This window comes from Mustela putorius, unplaced genomic scaffold (assembly GCF_011764305.1).
Source record: "Mustela putorius furo isolate JIRA1106 unplaced genomic scaffold, ASM1176430v1.1 tig00000580_pilon_pilon_pilon, whole genome shotgun sequence".
Classification (NCBI taxonomy): Eukaryota; Metazoa; Chordata; class Mammalia; order Carnivora; family Mustelidae; genus Mustela; species Mustela putorius.
Window position 1 is genome coordinate 12,616,234 of NW_025421423.1, and position 17,160 is coordinate 12,633,393.

The 17,160-nt window shown below is 41.1% G+C and overlaps 1 protein-coding gene across 3 annotated transcripts in view; it reads right to left on the reverse strand.

The window, feature by feature from the left end:
• Positions 1 to 17,160, reverse strand: part of ELP1 (elongator acetyltransferase complex subunit 1) — a 59,875-nt gene that overhangs the window by 38,075 nt on the left and 4,640 nt on the right. For all 3 annotated transcript variants that reach the window (XM_004747763.3, XM_045081665.1, XM_045081664.1), the window contains exons 3-13: positions 15,318 to 15,470; positions 15,023 to 15,104; positions 13,983 to 14,063; positions 10,174 to 10,259; positions 8,700 to 8,796; positions 8,119 to 8,209; positions 6,960 to 7,083; positions 5,947 to 6,040; positions 3,204 to 3,434; positions 2,016 to 2,186; positions 1,066 to 1,165 (exon numbers count right to left, since the gene is read on the reverse strand). In XM_004747763.3, the coding sequence (XP_004747820.1) occupies positions 1,066 to 1,165; positions 2,016 to 2,186; positions 3,204 to 3,434; positions 5,947 to 6,040; positions 6,960 to 7,083; positions 8,119 to 8,209; positions 8,700 to 8,796; positions 10,174 to 10,259; positions 13,983 to 14,063; positions 15,023 to 15,104; positions 15,318 to 15,470 (1,310 nt within the window). The remainder of the gene's footprint in view (positions 1 to 1,065; positions 1,166 to 2,015; positions 2,187 to 3,203; positions 3,435 to 5,946; positions 6,041 to 6,959; positions 7,084 to 8,118; positions 8,210 to 8,699; positions 8,797 to 10,173; positions 10,260 to 13,982; positions 14,064 to 15,022; positions 15,105 to 15,317; positions 15,471 to 17,160) is intronic.

Sequence of the window (17,160 nt, forward strand, 5' to 3'; positions counted from 1 at the left end):
CCTCAGCATGCACTAAAGAAGCTGGGTCACTACCCTGATCTTCCTACTCAATCAGCTCTCCCTGGTCTCAGTCCCTCCACTGCGTTCCTCCCCACATAGGGGCATTCCCATCTCTGGTTCCCTCCATCATGGCCAGTGCTCCCAGGGCATTTCTGCCAGTCCTAAACTCATCTTTTCTTCAAAGATCAAGATAAGTATTCATGTCCTTCACGAAATCTCCTAAATGACCAGGAACTATCCTCTCAATTTTTTAAAAATCAAATTATATTCTAAATTGCCTTACACTTCCTAGTTTGCCTTAAGTCTGTCCTCCAGTGGGTTCAGTTCTGTGGAATGAAATAACCCACATAAATGTTCTTTGAAAACGACTAAGCATTATACAGACAGCCCCCAAATCACAGGTTGAAAATTTATACACATTCATTACCCATACTGCATATATTTAAGAAACATATTACTTATGAAATTCAGTTAGTTTATTGTCCCTATTAATTTATAAATAAAGTAATTTATTTACAGTGATTACAAACATAGGCTTATCAAGTAGAATTAAGTCTTGGATTCTCACAGAAGTTGTATTATAATTAACAATTAGCTTCAGGGTCATTTTACAATACTTACAGTGCACCGGAGGTACTCATTTATACCTAACCATTTATAATACTGTTTTAATGAGAAAATGCAGTCTGATTTCCAACCTGGGAAACTCAACATGCAGCAACCCAAAGTTCTGGAGTGTGGGAAGACCGAATTCGGTCAACCTTACGTGAACAACGCAGACCCCCTCATGTACATAAGTCAATGCGGCTTGTTACCATCCTCATCTCCGCCTTTCCCACACAGAGAACCAAGGGCTACTGGAAAAAATGGGTTCTAAGCCAGCTACCATCTTGGCTCCATTGCCACCCATCAGCACGTGGCATTCAAATCTATAGATAACTGACTTCCCCAGCGGACTCAAACACCAGGACCCAGGCATTGTATCTACTTCTTGTTCCACTCAGCAACAGGCGTGGAATAGTAACAGCTACTCCCAGAGGTCCAAATTAATTGCAAACAACGTACTTGTATCTCTTTTCCAGATGAGGTGTTCTAAGAGAAACTTTAAATCCATTTCCACCCACAGCTCCCAGCTTCACTGTAGAATCCACACTTGGACTATCACCTAAAACACAAGAACAGTTACTATCACAGTAAACTACACACATTTTCCCTGATGCTAAAAGTATTGAATTCTGCATTTAATAGGTTCTAGAAGGTAATCCACTTTAGATATAGAGAGATCAGAAACAACCACATCACAACCTCTTTCTTAAATCTCTGTCTGCCTTTCAGACTGAAAATTCAGGACCATTTGAAAACAAGGCTGTCAGTATCATGTGCCAGTATAATTTACAACATAATCATAGAACTCAAAATAAAAACACCTTTCCACTTCTCCTGGACATCAGGAAAGCAACTAGCAACTGACAGAAATGGGATGGTGGAAGGACAACTGGATTAAAAGCTACAACACGTAAGCCGAGATCCTTGTCCGTTCTTGTTCGAGCAAAGTGCAAACACCCTGGCATTCTCTTCCCTCCTCTATGTAACAGAAAAACACCAGCTCTGATGCTGCTCCTAGGAAGGCTGTGAGATCAACTAGAAATATGTGCAAAGGCAATGAGAACCGTAAACCATGTTAAAGACACATAAGATACTATGCTACTTCCAGGGTGAAAGTTATTCTTAAATCATTGACTCTTTAAGTTCAACAAACAAAAGGAAGTGCTCTTATAAACCAGAGTGGGGTTAGCCTCCCCCACCCACCAAAAATCCCACAAGTCAATTATATATCAATATCAATTATATATCAATCAATTATATACCTCCATATATATTATCATAATCATGATATTAATTACAAACGTCAAAGTTTTTAGAAACACTGGAGCTAAGGCAACACCACACTGTAATTTGATTTTGTGCAAGAGGGACTTGGCTCAGAACGTCTTAGTAACAATTTTTGAACATACCACATTTATAAACAGAAATCTGGTTACTGGCGTCCAGGATTGCAAGGTCGTTACTCTTCTGGGGGTGTGCAGAGAACACGACCTGATTCACAGGGTGTGGGAGCAGCAGTTGGTATGTGCACATGGGAGGTGGAACCACACTCTGTCGGAAGACTGTCACCAATACCCTGTCTGTGTATGAGAGGAGAGATTAGATACATGGATGTTTAATTTGTAAAATGGAGCATGTGACAGCACAGTACCACTAAGAATGGGGGTAGAAAACATACAGCAATTCCTAAAAATCTTTGCTTTTTTTTTTTAATATAAATAAGCTTAAACACAATATACAGGGAAAATTATGTATCAGGGCTCTGTATCTGACTACTGTCACCTCCAGTCCAGTTGGACTCCTCTGGAGTTGGAGTCCAACTCTTATGAAAAAGGGGAAGAAGGCCAGGGTTCCAGCTTGAAACTGAGGCCAGAAACCAAGCCAGACTGAACCAAGGGTACGATTCTCTTGAAAATCGTTAAACGACTCCCTATGTATGTTTTTAGTAATAAGACATATCTGATTAAACCCTCTGGACAAAACACAGAATTATAAAATCTATATTAGGACTACTACACAGAACAAAATTAGCACACCCAGGCACATTACAATCTTAGAAACAAAGTTTTTCTTTATGTTAGCAGCAGTAAGTAAACTGTCTTTTCAGGTGAAATTGCCCCAATTTCCTCCCCCTCAGCAAACAAAATCCTCACACTAGACAGTTGTCTGTGACTTGAACATACTGTACAGATTATATAGTTAATAAGTATTATGTCAAAAAGCAACCCAAATCGGGGGGTGCAAGGGTCAATGTAAACCTGTGTCAGGGCACAAAGGTAAGGCCAGCACGCCCAATGTCACAGGACCACTGCTGTCTTTCTCCACACCTGGGGTCAAATTTTCAATGTCTTCAAAGAGCAGACAAGTAAATTCGTGAAGACTACAGATGGGGGTGGGCAGCAGCAGGGGTGACGAAGGACTATGGTTCTCAGAAGAGTACATGCCCCCTCTAAGGGCATCCCTATTCAATCAAAACAAAACCCGAAGTAAAAATAAACCAAACCACCAAAGCACCACACACATCAAAATTCCCCAATTTTAGTCAAACCACCACATCTGCAGGCACAGGCTCATGGACACACTTCCCAGCTCCTTACTTCCATCAATGACAGCGACATTTGCCATGTCACTAGAATTGTCTCCCGAGCTCCGGTCAGTCGTCCAGTGCCAGTCGTAGCAGAGGTAACGCCAGCCCTGACACAGAACGTGCAGCCGGGACGGGGTCACCGGGTCCCACATCAGAGACACGAGCTTGCTCTTCCCGCAGGTGCTGAAGGGCAGACTCTGCTTGAGATACCAGTGATAGTTCCCCACAGTCCAGAGCTGCACTGCAACGGGAAACGCAAGGACGGCCATCAAATGTCAGACAACCAGACTTCCCATCACCTCCCGGACAGGGGATGGGGGGATATTGTTTCTTTTTCAAATGACCCCTCCTGCTCAGCATCTTCATCCAAATAATACTGTCAACAATAATAGTCAAGAAGTAGTTTTCCATGGGGATGAACGAAGGCCAGAAGCACATATGTTCAGGTTATCTCTACTTTCAAACTTTAGGATCACGAGGACAGAAAGTTACTAGGATGACAGTGCTTTAGTGAGTTGGTTTTTTTTTTTTTTTTAAAGATTTTATTTATTTATTTGACAGACAGAGATCACAAGTAGGCAGAGAGGCAGGCAGAGAGAGAGAGAGAGAGAGAGAGAGAGAGAGAAGCAGGCTTCCTGAGGAGCAGGGAGCCCGATGCAGGGCTCGATCCCAGGACCCTGAAATGATGACCCGAGCCGAAGGCAGCAGCCCAAACCACTGAGCCACCCAGGCGCCCCGTGAGTTGTTTTTTCATACAGATTTATACAGAAGAAAATCAGGCAAGTAGATTAAAAGTATTAAAACACTCAATCTGAGAGCTCGAGTTTAGTATCTCTCTGCTGTATTAGGCTGATTCTTTTCCCCCAGGTGCTTTCCCTACAGTTATGCCCCAGGTGATCTGTTATTAAGCATGACTCAGCTCTCAGAGAATAATCACTACTTATCCTTTATCAGCAGCTGTGCCTTCCAACATCTTTTAAAAGAGTAAGACCTAATGCTGGGGTAGGGAGGAGATGGGAGAGATACTGGTCAAAGAGCACAAACTCTTGAGTTCAAGTTCCGGGATGCTGATGAACAGCACGCTGACTACAGGTAACAGCCTGTACGGTACACCTGAAAGCTGCTGTGAGACTACGTCTTAAATATTCTCACCATGTTAACCAAACTGGGAATTACGTGAAGTGAAGGATGTTAACCAACTTCACTGTGGTAAACACGTTGCAACATATACATGTATCACATCGTCCCAGTGTGCATCTTAAGCTTACACAGTACTGGGGCTCAATAAAGCTGGGGGGAAAAGACCTAATCATGTCGAAACCAATCTTTAAACACTTCTACCAAGCTGTAAGTTGCTGTTAGACCATATACTCCTGTTCTGTGAGGACAAAGGGGCTGTTCCTATGCCACACTTTTATCCCGAACATACCACACTGCCAGCCCCTGCCACCCGGCCTAATCAGTGGTCCGCAACTCTGGCTGCATGTTATCACTAACTTGGGAGCTTTTTTATTTTTTTAATTAAGCATTGACGAATAGTCCCCATTCTAACACACTGAATCCAACTCTGAGATGAGGCCTGGATGGCATTTTCTTCCTAAAGGTACAGCCAGCATTGAGAAGGGCTGTGCCATGAATGAATAAATCACTTCTAGACAACATCTCAGTTCTAATGACTAAAAAGTTTGAAAGCCACTTAAAGAATAAGCAACTAAAAAGATTTATGAACAAAAATATTCAGTGTGTTGCTGTTGACAGGAAAAATTACAAAACTTCAAGTGCCTAACAGCATGAGATTTAATAAGATGTGGCACAAATGAGTATTACAGCAATTTAAAGTGATGCCCATGGGTACTTGAAATGGAAACGTTTGTGACATTATAAATCTACATGTATCATATACATAACTGAGATCAGAGCTATATTGTTTCATACACATAAAATCTGGAAGACAAGAAAATTTTAATAGTGCTCATTACTGAGCAATAGAATTATGGAGAAACTTGTTTCTTCTCATCCTTACTTTCTGATACTTTCATATACTACACAGACACTGAAAAATACTTATCTACAATCTGATCTACAATAAAAAGGTAGAGAGACGGTTCTTTCTTGTAGCTAATGCCATTTCTCTTTCACTGCTACAGCTTTTCCAGCACTTCACCTTCCTGCAGCAACACCATCCATGCAGAGGAAGCACTGATGGCTTGTGACAGTTGGTTTCATTTGTCGACTTGGCTAGGCTATGATGCCCAGCTATTTAAACAAACACTAGTCAAGATAGTGCTGGAAGGTTATTTGGTAGATGTGATTACCTTTCACAATCAACTTTAAACACAAAAGAGTATCCCTCAGAACGTGGGTCTCATAGAAAGTTTATGGTCTTAAGAGCAAAAACTGAGGTTTCCCAGAAAAGGAATTCCTCAAGACTGTATCACAGAACCTGCCTGAGCTCCAGACCATAGGTCAGTCCTTACAGACTTAAGACTCAAGACGGCAACATCAACTCTTCACTGAATTTCCAACCTGCCAGCCTGCCCTGAGTCTATTTGTCTAGAGAACCCTGACTGATACGTGACTAAGATCGATAAACAATCAAAACTAAACGACTCCCTCATTTCCACCTATCTATCCCCTCAGTTACCTCTGATTCTACTACAGAACAAAGGGCAAGGGAGAAAAGCAACTCCACAGCCTACTACTTTCAACCACATTTTATGCAGTGCAAGGCTCAGATACTAGCGCTGTCTCACCATAGGTTTGTAGCGTGCACTTTTCTTCCCTTTGAAGGTCTTCCAGCCAAACTGCAAGCACAGTGGAATCTGCATTCCAGAGCAGGCCATTTACCTAGTAGGAAAAAAAAAGACGTGTCGCTGGCTTTTAACTATGTATATATTTCAAAATCCTTATCAGAGCTGAATTCCCTGCTCTCACAAGCCAAATAATCCTACTACTTGAGCTGATGCCAGACTATAAATTATGAATTTAATAAAGCAAATCTAGGTAATATGTCATTATGTGTAGGAGATGTTAAAAAAATGCAATATTCTTAAAAATTTAAGACTTAGCCAAATGCAAGTTGACATTTTTAGACAGCAAGTTGGCATTTTTAGACATTTTTAGAAATCTGAACATGAACTAGGAATTAATAGTAAGGAATTATTACTAATACTGTAAGGTGTGATAATGGACCTACCTGCTAGAAATGAATATTAAAGATACAATTTCTAAAATTAAAACCCCAGGAAGTAAAAACGTGTGCGTTTAGGTTAGAAAGCAGTGACTGCGTGAAAATGCTACAAAACGTTGGCATCTTTTGAAAGTGAGTACAAAGGACATGGGCGTTCATTAAATTCTTCTCTCAACTTTAACTTCAATTTTTAATTTACTTGCAACATAATTTTAGATATTTATGTTCATATAATTAAAGCTCACCACTTGGTGTTTCTGTGACCCTAATGGGACACAAGTCATTTAAGGTTTAAATGTTATTAATGAAAAGTACCTACCACTGGAAGCACCATGCTTTTGTTCAAATATGAGATTTTCTATTTCTATCTGTGTTTTACCTAGGGTACAAAAGAATGCCATTTCTTCTTTGTCAAAGGTCCTTAAAAAAAAAACTCTCTTTCAAAAAAGATTCAATTATAAGAAACCACTATTTTTATCGCTGTCTACTCTGGAGCTTCTCTTTACACATCCATTCAGATAAAAGCCTCTATAGCTGTGGGAAGTCCTCTCAATTTGAAACAACTCAGGCACTTACCTTAACCTCATCTTTGAGGAAAGGAAGCGTAAAATGTCCATGAAGAAGGCCATTTTTCTCAAAGAACACAATATCCTGCTGATTGGGTTTCTCTTGGGTAGATGCAATCAAACTACCTGAGGGCCTTAAAGCAAACCCCGAGCGTTAGGACATCTGAAAGCACAGCCCGTGGGCTAAGAGCAAGAGGAAAGTCAGAGAAATGATTTTTCCAACAAAAAATTTCGACCCAAGGAAGGTTTAAACTGCACGTCTCTTGCCAAGCACTTCAGCCTGCCCAGAGGAGAGATGCCTCTTCCGAATCTGCACAAAGGTTCCATTTACCCACAAAGACTTACAAATTTAGACTGCACCAGTGTGACTTCTAAAAAGGAAAACAATAAATTTCTAAAACTACTCCAAATATAATGTCTTATAAAAACATAATGTAGCTCTCCTTCAAGCCTATGACTTCAGCAACCATTCCAGGCTCAGGTGCTTCATAAGAATTCTCAATCGACTTAAAATATCCCAATCACCTCATCTTGTTCATATTTGTCTCTACAGTTTTAATTTAAATCCCTCTCTTTGCTCCATCATTCAATCGTCATTCAAACACTGGTAGGAAACATGACATCTAAAACCCAGAGACCTAGGGGTTTGGCATGTAACAGATGCTACTGAAAAGGAAACATTTCTTCGGACTTTACTCAGGGCAGCTGCAGAGACCGGACAGGAGGTAAACTGAGCCTGAATCCAGCCTGCATTTTCCTTGGCAAGCAGAACCCTCCAGTGAAAGAGCTTGTGGGCTGTGCAGAGAAGAGACCCCTTTTCCCAGTTTTCACCAGAGCTCCACTGCCCCATAGAGCTTTGTAGACTATGACTTCCCTTCTAAGCACCACTCTCTGCGATACACAGTGGCTTCATACAGGCCTGCCCTATAAGTTGTCAAATGTGCGGGCCTTGGAATGACATCTGTGAAGAAGCTCTGAATCCATTACTCAAATTGAATTCAAAATGAAGAAAAATGAAAACGAAAAAGATATGGGCTTATGGACAAATGAGAAGTTAATATCCTTCTGAGTTACTTTAACACCTGTACTCAACAGGTACCACTATCCCTACCAGTAGTTCCAAGATCCTCTCAGAGGAAGAAGTTAACAAAGTTTCTTCTCCAACTCACTTCCAAGCCAGAGCTGGTCCCAGTCCTGCCACAGGCTCACTGGTCGACTGCAAAGCAAATTCTCGGTTCCAAACTCTGACCTTCCGAGCTCCTGGGCAGCAGGCAGGGTCAAAATAAACAAACTTAGAATGTTGTCAAGTCAGAACTATTCAAACATCTCATTAATGAAAACCACCAAGTAGATTAATCTGGTTAAGAATTTATACCCAACAGGTAGGAGGCTGGACCAGATGACTTCAAAGAATTCTTCTAGTTCTTAGCTCTAAATGCATTTAATATCTAAAGCAGCACCTTGTATGTATAATTTTAGAAAGCAAAAGGAAGAGGGGCGCCTGGGTGTCTCAGTGGGTTGGGGCCTCTGCCTTTGGCTTGGGTCGCGCTCCCAAGGTCCTGGGATCAAGCTCCCGTGGGGCTCCCTGCTCAGCGGGGAGCCTGCTTCACCACCCCAACACCTGCCTACTTATAATCTCTGTCAAATAAATAAATAAAATCTTTAAGGAAAAAAAAAAGAAAGTGAAAGGAAAAATCCTCCTTGAACTTCATTAATTTTTTTTTTCTTTAACTGCAATTTATTTCCATACCTGTCTCTGGGCAAACAACACTCACAGCAAAAAACTGGCCGTCACCACGCCACGTCACTTGTGGTCTATGGTCATCCCAGGGCAAAGCCGACTCGTACTAAAGAGGTGAAGGAGCACAAATGTTACTGGAGGACTTAAATGGCCCAGAATCAAACAAGCCCCAGGCTATTAAAGTTACATCTTTTACATGAGGTTTCAGCTATCTAGAAAACCAACTTCACAGAATCCTCAAGAAGCCTTCTAGAAGGTCTCTTAGGCCCAGAAATCATCAAGAAAAGAGAACAAAACAAAATCTGTCTTTAGGCATAAAAAAAAAAAAAAGTGGCCTCCAAGCACAGCAACATAGGAAAAGAGCTGCACATCTGGATATTAAATAAAATGAGCTCAGGAATCTGCCAGGTATCTAGGATAAGGAAATAAAATGTTTCATTTATCTAAATCTAAGAGGGTAGACTTCTGGTTCTTTGATGACTGTGTAAGCTTCACAATAGTACAGAGACGAGTTAAGAAGATGAGAGGAAGGCAGGCAGGGAAAACCTGAGGCAGTAAAACCAGTAGCAATGGGCGAAAACACAGAAGAACTCTATGTTCCACAGTATGGAAAGAAGAATGGTCTCAATCCTGCATCTCAATCCTAAAGGCCGTGAAGAGAGAGACTCCCCATTCCAGTAACAGGGTGCAGCAGAATGGTACCAGTGCCACACTCTACACAGGAGGGAGTACACAGGCCATCGAATAAGACCTAATCTCAATGACATTGCCCTACGGCGGAGAACACAAACTCCTCTAGCGAAGGGTTAAGAGATGACAGATGAGAACTCATTATGGATGGACAATGTAAATGACAGGCAGTGTATTACTGATCCACCTGCCCCACGGAGCTCATGGAAACGTCTACATGTAACATAAATGATATGCTTCCATTTGCTCAGCCCAAATCTTGTGATCATTCTCAATTTTTCTCTCTCACCCCACATTTAACCCATTATCACTAACTCCTATAGTTCTACCTTCAAAAGGTATTCATAAAAAAGGAAAACAAAGAATTTCATCCAAAGGGAAAAAAAGTCATACAAAGTATCTAATATATATATGTAGGAAAAAAGTGTGAAAACACCCATGTAAATGATCAACAGCGAATGAAAGGCAGCAGCTCTTTCTGGAAAGGAAAGAAAGAGTAAGAGGAAAAGATACACAAAATGTTTCATTTCTATCTGTGATGATATATTTTTTAAACTGAGAATTGGTTATAATTAATCTCTATACAGAGAAGAAATTACAAAGCAACTTGGCAAGAAAAAAGGTCTTTCTAGAATGACTCTTTCCCTGAGGGCTCAAAACAGTTTCAGTTTTACTAAAGCACAAGAGCTCTGTCCATTATCAGCCTATAAGAGGACACCCAGAGTTTCTGGTAGATAGCAAAACTTCTCTATTTGTTCCAGTCAAGGCTCTGTATCCATAGAACCAATCTTACCATTTGCACCTGAAAGGCCGCTTGCCGGCCTTCCGATCCGTGGAACTGCGTCTCCTTCCTGCCCCATCCAACAGTGATAAACTTGCCTACGGAACAATGGACAGAGAACAGGCAAGACAACCAATAAGTTAAATGAAAAAAAGCAGTTTCACTGCTATTCTTTATTAAGTTAGGCATTGGAAATTATTTGAGTCCTCTCGGACCTCTCAATACATTGACCAGCACTCAATATTTGAAAAACCAATATTCCATATTATACACAGCAATGATTTTTGAAGAATTTGAAATGGTCTTATTTGGGAAAGCACTTTACTGCCATCTTATATATTCTGAATTCCCTTGATAACAGTCAACAAATATGGGCAACATATTTTTTACTATGCAAGTAAAAAGAATGAAAATGAAGAATTACAAGACACGTCCATAGATAAGAACATTAAACTCAAGACGAGAGTTGGGAATAAAATTCTGATTATAAGCATTCAATCAACTAAATGTATCCCATCTCCCTATCGGTGGTGGAAGGAACTTTAGATTACAGAGTTCACTCCTCACACAGACACAGACTGTGGAAGTGGCCAAAATTAGAACACAGGTTATTTGCCGTCTAGCCTGAGGTTCTCTTTAAATCGTAGTCTTTCTCTCGCATAAAATATGAAATCAGAGATGCTAAAATAATGCAGCCCCCTGCTCCTGGAGGAGGATCAGGCATCTACTGGCAACAGTACTACCAAGATGTCTCTAAAAGCATCAGCCAGATCCAAAACCCAATACTTCCCTCCTGTCACTGCTTCTGATGAAGCAGGGCTATTTTTATAGTTTCTATATATTATGGGTCAGCATGACATTTCCTGTCTGCTTTGCATGGGCACATGTGAGTACTATAATACCTCAAAGTGTACCTTGCAACTGTCTATGAGCAGCAATACCTACCCCAGTGCACACCCTTGTGCTTCTGAAACCTTCCAGAGATCTCTCTTCCAAAGAGATGTAAAGGACCAAGGAATGAAGCAAGACGACTGTCCCAATGGGAGTAGACAGTATGCGATGGGGTTATAGCAGGGATCAGCAAACTACAGCCTATGTCTACATTTACAAATAAAGTTTTAATGGGGACATGTGGGCAGCTCAGTTGGTTAAGCATCTGCTTTTGGCTTAGGTCACGATACTGGGGTCTTGAGATCGAGCCCCACACGGGGCTCCCTGCTCAGCGAGGAGTCTGCTTCTCCCTCTCCCTCTGCCACTCCCCCTGCTCGTGCGCATGCTCTATCAAATAAATAAAACTGCATCTAAAGAAAAACAACAAAGTTTTATTGGAACACAGAGGTGCTCATTCCTTTATGTGTTGTCTACAATTGCTTTCACACTACAATAGTAGAGGTGAGTAACCTCAAGAGAGGCTAAGTGGCCTGCGAAGCTGAAAATAACTCCTATCCAACCCTTCCCAGAACAAGTTTGTCGACCCCTAGGTTAGAGGAAAAATACCTACTCACAACTCCACAGACTGATTTTTTTTGTACTGACATATATATATCTAAGACCTAAGACTCTAACTTGGATACCTTCTCCCTTGACTTACACTCCTCTATTAGGCTTCTTCTGAAAAAGTTAGTGGGATTAGCCAGGCCCAGTGCACTTCCCCATCCAAAGATATGCTGGTTACTTCTATCATCAAAACAGATGCCCAGGAATTCCACCAGGGATCCTGGACTCTTCCAGTACCATACCTGCTCCTACCAATTTCACCTCCTCCCAAGACTGGGAGGTTCCCTCCCTGCCACTGACTCCCAATCCATGGGTCTGGCCTATCCTGAGCTCCAGCTCCTTGTATCTTCGTACTCCACATGGTGATCCCATTGGGCCCTTAAACAAAACCCAGAACAGAACTCACCACCTCTCGCTTAGAGCCCAGCACTTCCCTACATTCCCTCTTAGTTGCTGCCATCTTTATTCCCATCACCTGACTTCTGACTAGAGTCCCACTAACTCTTTCTTCCTCACCTTACACACCCAAGCCCATTTATTTCACTTTTTAAACTGCTATTTCTCAAACTGGCTAGAATGGCAGGGGAACCATGCATACATAGTGCAAAGACATTTCTCAGATAATTCCAAAAATGTATGCCCCTTTCTGAGAACAAAATCTTTCCTGAATTCACTCCTCCTTTTAGCCCCACACCCAACTTATCTGGATTCCTGTACCTCTCCTATCTGATCACCCTTCCTCCAGCCTCTGCCCTCTCCACTAATCAACCAATCTTGCACCATCAAAACCTTTAATGGTTGATCATCTGTATATCCAAATTCCCTACCAAACTTAATCAAAATCTATCCTGTTTACTTCAAGCCACACTCATGTCCTGCCAGCAGCAATACAGAAGTACTCCCAGCTGCCTCAACAAGCCGTGACTCACTGAGGAAGCATATGTGCCTTGAAATGGACTAACCCATTGCTTAGACCATTCCTCTCCACCCTCAACTCTCACCAACCCAAAACGACTTCGGCCCGGCCAAGACTCAGTTCACTCCAGCCTGGTCTGGGAGGTCTTCCCTCCCCACTGCTCCCTCCCTCCCCTCATGCTACCCTAATACCTACACATCACGCTATTATGGGACTCCTCAAAGGAAGACCTGAATTATCCACAGCACCAAACACACTGCTGTGTTCATAGCACCTACTCAAAAATCATTTCTGAGTAAACTGTTTTTGAATGAATAAATGAGTAACAATTTTGTAAATGATTTCTCAGAGTTGGCAGAACAAGAAGGCATGAGGTCAGGAATCAACAAAAGTAAAATCACTTCTCCCCTCATCCCGCCATCTATCCGGTGTCCTCATGTTGGTCAGGGCTTCTTACATACGATAAACCCCTGCCCCCTTCTCCCCTTTCAATAGTACCACAGATTCGGGGCGCCTGGGTGGCTCAGTGGGTTAAGCCGCTGCCTTCGGCTCAGGTCATGATCTCAGGGTCCTGGGATCGAGTCCCGCTTCGGGCTCTCTGCTCAGCAGGGAGCTTGCTTCCCTCTCTCTCTACCTGCCTCTCCATCTACTTGTGATCTCTCTCTGTCAAATAAATAAATAAAATCTTTAAAAAAAAAAAAATAGTACCACAGATTCAAGGCCCAAATCACCCCAGCTACATATAAGCAAGATAACAATCTGCTGGTTCCCAAGAAAATGTAGAGTCAGGTCTAATCAGCAAGAACTAAAAATCAGCCTTCTATCCAACTTCTCTTGTTTTTGCCCCAAAACTGTACCCCAGAAATGCTCTCTTTATTTTAGCTAGCACAGTTCCTTTCATTGAAGTCCCAGCCTAAGCCTGTCCTGAGCACTGGGCAACAACTATGCAGGCACCATGAAGCAGATTTCTGTTCCCCAGGTCACTGGCAAAGTGAACTCTCAGACTCAGAGAGGCACCAGCCTCTTACAGTCTGGAACAGGCTAAAGGAATGGGCTTCTCAGACATTTAACACACAAGGCCTCATGTTTCATAATTTTGGGGATTTACGATGTGGCTATTAATGTACAAGAAAATGGGGGCGGCTGGGTGGCTCAGTAGGTTAAGCCTCTGCCTTCGGCCCAGGTCATGATCCCAGGGTCCTGGGATGGAGCCCTGCATCGGGCTCTCTGCTCAGCAGGGAGCCTGCTTCCTCCTCTCTCTCTCTGCCTGCTTCTCTGCCTACTTGTAATCTCTGTCAAATAAAATAATAAATTAAAAAAATATTTTAAATAAAAAAATGTACAAGAAAATGATCAAACCTGAGAGGAACTTCAGATCACAAAATGTTTCGAACAAAGTTATACTCACTTTCACCAAAATCATCCTGGTGGATCTGCTGTTCCATGATTGGTTCAAAGTCTTTTGTCATCATAATTAGGGTCTGTTGACCTTGGATAGGCACAAACAAGAATGATTTTGTTTTCATGTAACAAATTCGGCATTTTGTAAGTAACTACAACACTGGAAGTTATAGAACTGGAGTGGAGGAGTTTAGAGTCAGAATAGGGAAGATATAATTCGTTCTAAATATTTTGACTCTCACTTGAAAAAAGAAAAAAAAGGGGCACCTGGATGGTTCAGTGGGTTAAAACCTCTGCCTTCGGCTCCAGTCATGATCCCAGGGTCCTGGGATCGAGCCCCGCATTGGGCTCTCTGCTTAGCAGGGAGCCTGCTTACGTTCCTCTCTCTGCCTGCCCCTCTGCCTACTTGTGGTCTCTGTCTGTCAAATAAATAAATAAAATCTTAAAAAAAAAAAAAAAGAAAGAAAAAAGAAAAAAAAAATCTTTGACCAGCTAAGTTAGTTGGTGCTTATTCTCAGACATTTTTGTATGGAGAGCTAAAATAAAAGTCTACCTAGGCTTCCTCTATTAACTTCAACACTTCACCAAGGTATCTCTTCCAACACACACCTCATCAGAGGGGTCCCAGCTTACAGAAACTCATCTGGAATGAAAAGCCTTAAAGGAAAAACAGTAATTTTTAAGAGCTCATGAGAGCTCCTAAAAGAGCTGTAAAAGCAGTCTTTAGAATAGGTTTATAGCGACTCTTCCTCTTGGGCAGGTTAAATATTGTTAACATTTTTAGCTACAACTGTGGAGCTTGTAGATTCTCCAACTTCTACAGCTTTGTTTCCCATTTCCAAAAACTGAAAAAGTAATATGAAATAACTTCTTAAAACAATGTATTAAGAGGTGAAACTTAAGTCAAAAAGAACACATTCTCTCTAGATTACAATGCTGGTATCACTGTTCCAAGTTTTTTTTAATAAACCCTGCAAAACATAAGCCTCTAAGATATTAGGAGTCATGTTTTATAAAAGTCACAGTGAGAGACAGTGACAAGCCTACCTGTAGCAAGAAGCACCAGCTCTTGGTCAGGACTCCAACTCATGACAGAGATACCACTGGCCACACTCCCAACACATTCCAGCTGCATCAGCAGACAAAAGAGAGTTTTTGAAATATAGCCAAAGCCATGCCAACAACTTTTTGTAAAGAAATACATCACGGAAAGGCTCTAATTTGCAAAATGCTTAAATGTAATACTTAAGCATTAGCTCCAGTTTTTTTAAGCTTCTACAGAAAACACACAACTTGTGTGAGGATGCGCAAGAGTTCCTCCTCACTGGACTGCTCCACTTACCTGGCACGTGCTGAGATTGCAGAGTATGACATCTCCGGAGGCTGTGGCCACGCACACAGACTCCTGATCCAGCAAGTCCTGAACACCAACAATGCAGCCACTTCCATCGTCTGGAAGAAAGCCTTCAGCCACTAAAGAAATTTCATTTTTCACCTTTCACCAAAACGAATACATAAGTAAATTAGGCCAGTCTATTTGCAAGAACATTTTCAAAAAAAATTAATGCTTCCTTCCTAATATAAAAGCTTTCAATTTTTTTCTAGATTAAAATCCAAACTTTCATTTCAGAAATAGCGCAACACTACTATCTTTAATAAAAAAAAAAAAAAATAGCTAATCAGACCTTTTTGCTAAGTAAGCACTAAACAAAAGCAAGAAGCATGGTCTCAAAAAAAAAAAAAAAAAAGCCCAATAAAACATGAAGATGGAATTGGGAGGGAGACAAAACATAAGTGACTCTTAATCTCACAAAACAAACTGAGGGTTGCTGGGGAGAGAGGGGTTGGAAGAAGGGGGTGGGATTATGGACACTGGGGAGGGTATGTGCTTTGGTGAGTGCTGTGAAGTGTGTAAACCTGGTGATTCACAGACCTGTACCCCTGGGGATAAAAATATATGTTTATAAAAAATAAAAAATTAAAAAAACAAAAAAAAACATGAAGTTAAAAACTATAGTTTTCTGGGGCACCTGGGTGGCTCAGTGGGTTAAAGTCTCTGCCTTCGGCTCAGGTCATGGTCTCAGGGTCCTGGGATCGAGCCCCAAATCGGGCTCTCTGCTCAGCGGGGAGCCTGCTTCCTCCTCTCTCTCTGCCTGCCTCTCTGACTACTTGTGATCTCTATCAAATAAATTTTAAAAATCTTTTAAAAAAAACCAAAAAACTACGGTTTTCTAAAATTTCTGTAGTATGGGATAAAAGAATTAAGGATGTAATCACCTAAAATACATTAGTAGCAAAATATATAATTAAAGGAAGATCTCAGCATCAACTCAAAGATTTTTTAAGTATGTCTATAGATATATACACACATGTACATATATATGCATACATGTAAATGTAGGTATATACACACACATATGTACATACACTATACACTCAGAATCCAGCAGTGAAGATTCTGATTTAGTTGGCACAGGATGGAGGGTGAAACACAATTTTAAAAATTTCTACAATTTTCATCAATCGGAGAAAGGCAACTATCATATGATCTTCCTGATATGAGAAAGTGGAGATGCAACATGGGGGGTTAAGAGGGTAGGAGAAGAATGAATGAAACAAGATGGGATTGGGAGGGAGACAAACCATAAGTGACTCTTAATCTCACAAAACAAACTGAGGGTTGCTGGGGGGAGGGGGTTTGGGAGAGGGGGGTGGGATTATGGACACTGGGGAGGGTATGTGCTATGGTGAGTGCTGTGAAGTGTGTAAACCTAGCGATTCACAGACGTGTACCCCTGGGGATAAAAATATATTATATGTTTATAAAAAATAAAAAATAAAAATAAATTCAAAAGAAGAGCAGAACCTAAAAGCAAGAACAGAACCTAAAGGCAAGCCAATGTTCAATACAATGTTCAATACAAAAAAAAAAAAAAAGACAAGCCAATGGTCAATACAAAACGAACAAATTTTTAGTACTTATTGTAACCAATTTCATTTACCTAGTGATGCTTTAACTATATACTTGTGCAATATTCTGAAGTCAAGTCAATATTTTTGATAAATAATACTTGGTAAGGTTAAATCAGTCAATATCCTACTATGAACATTTTCTTGATTTTTTCATTTTTGTTTTTGTTTTAGTATATACTGAAAAGAATCCTAAACATAATGGTCAGAGACTG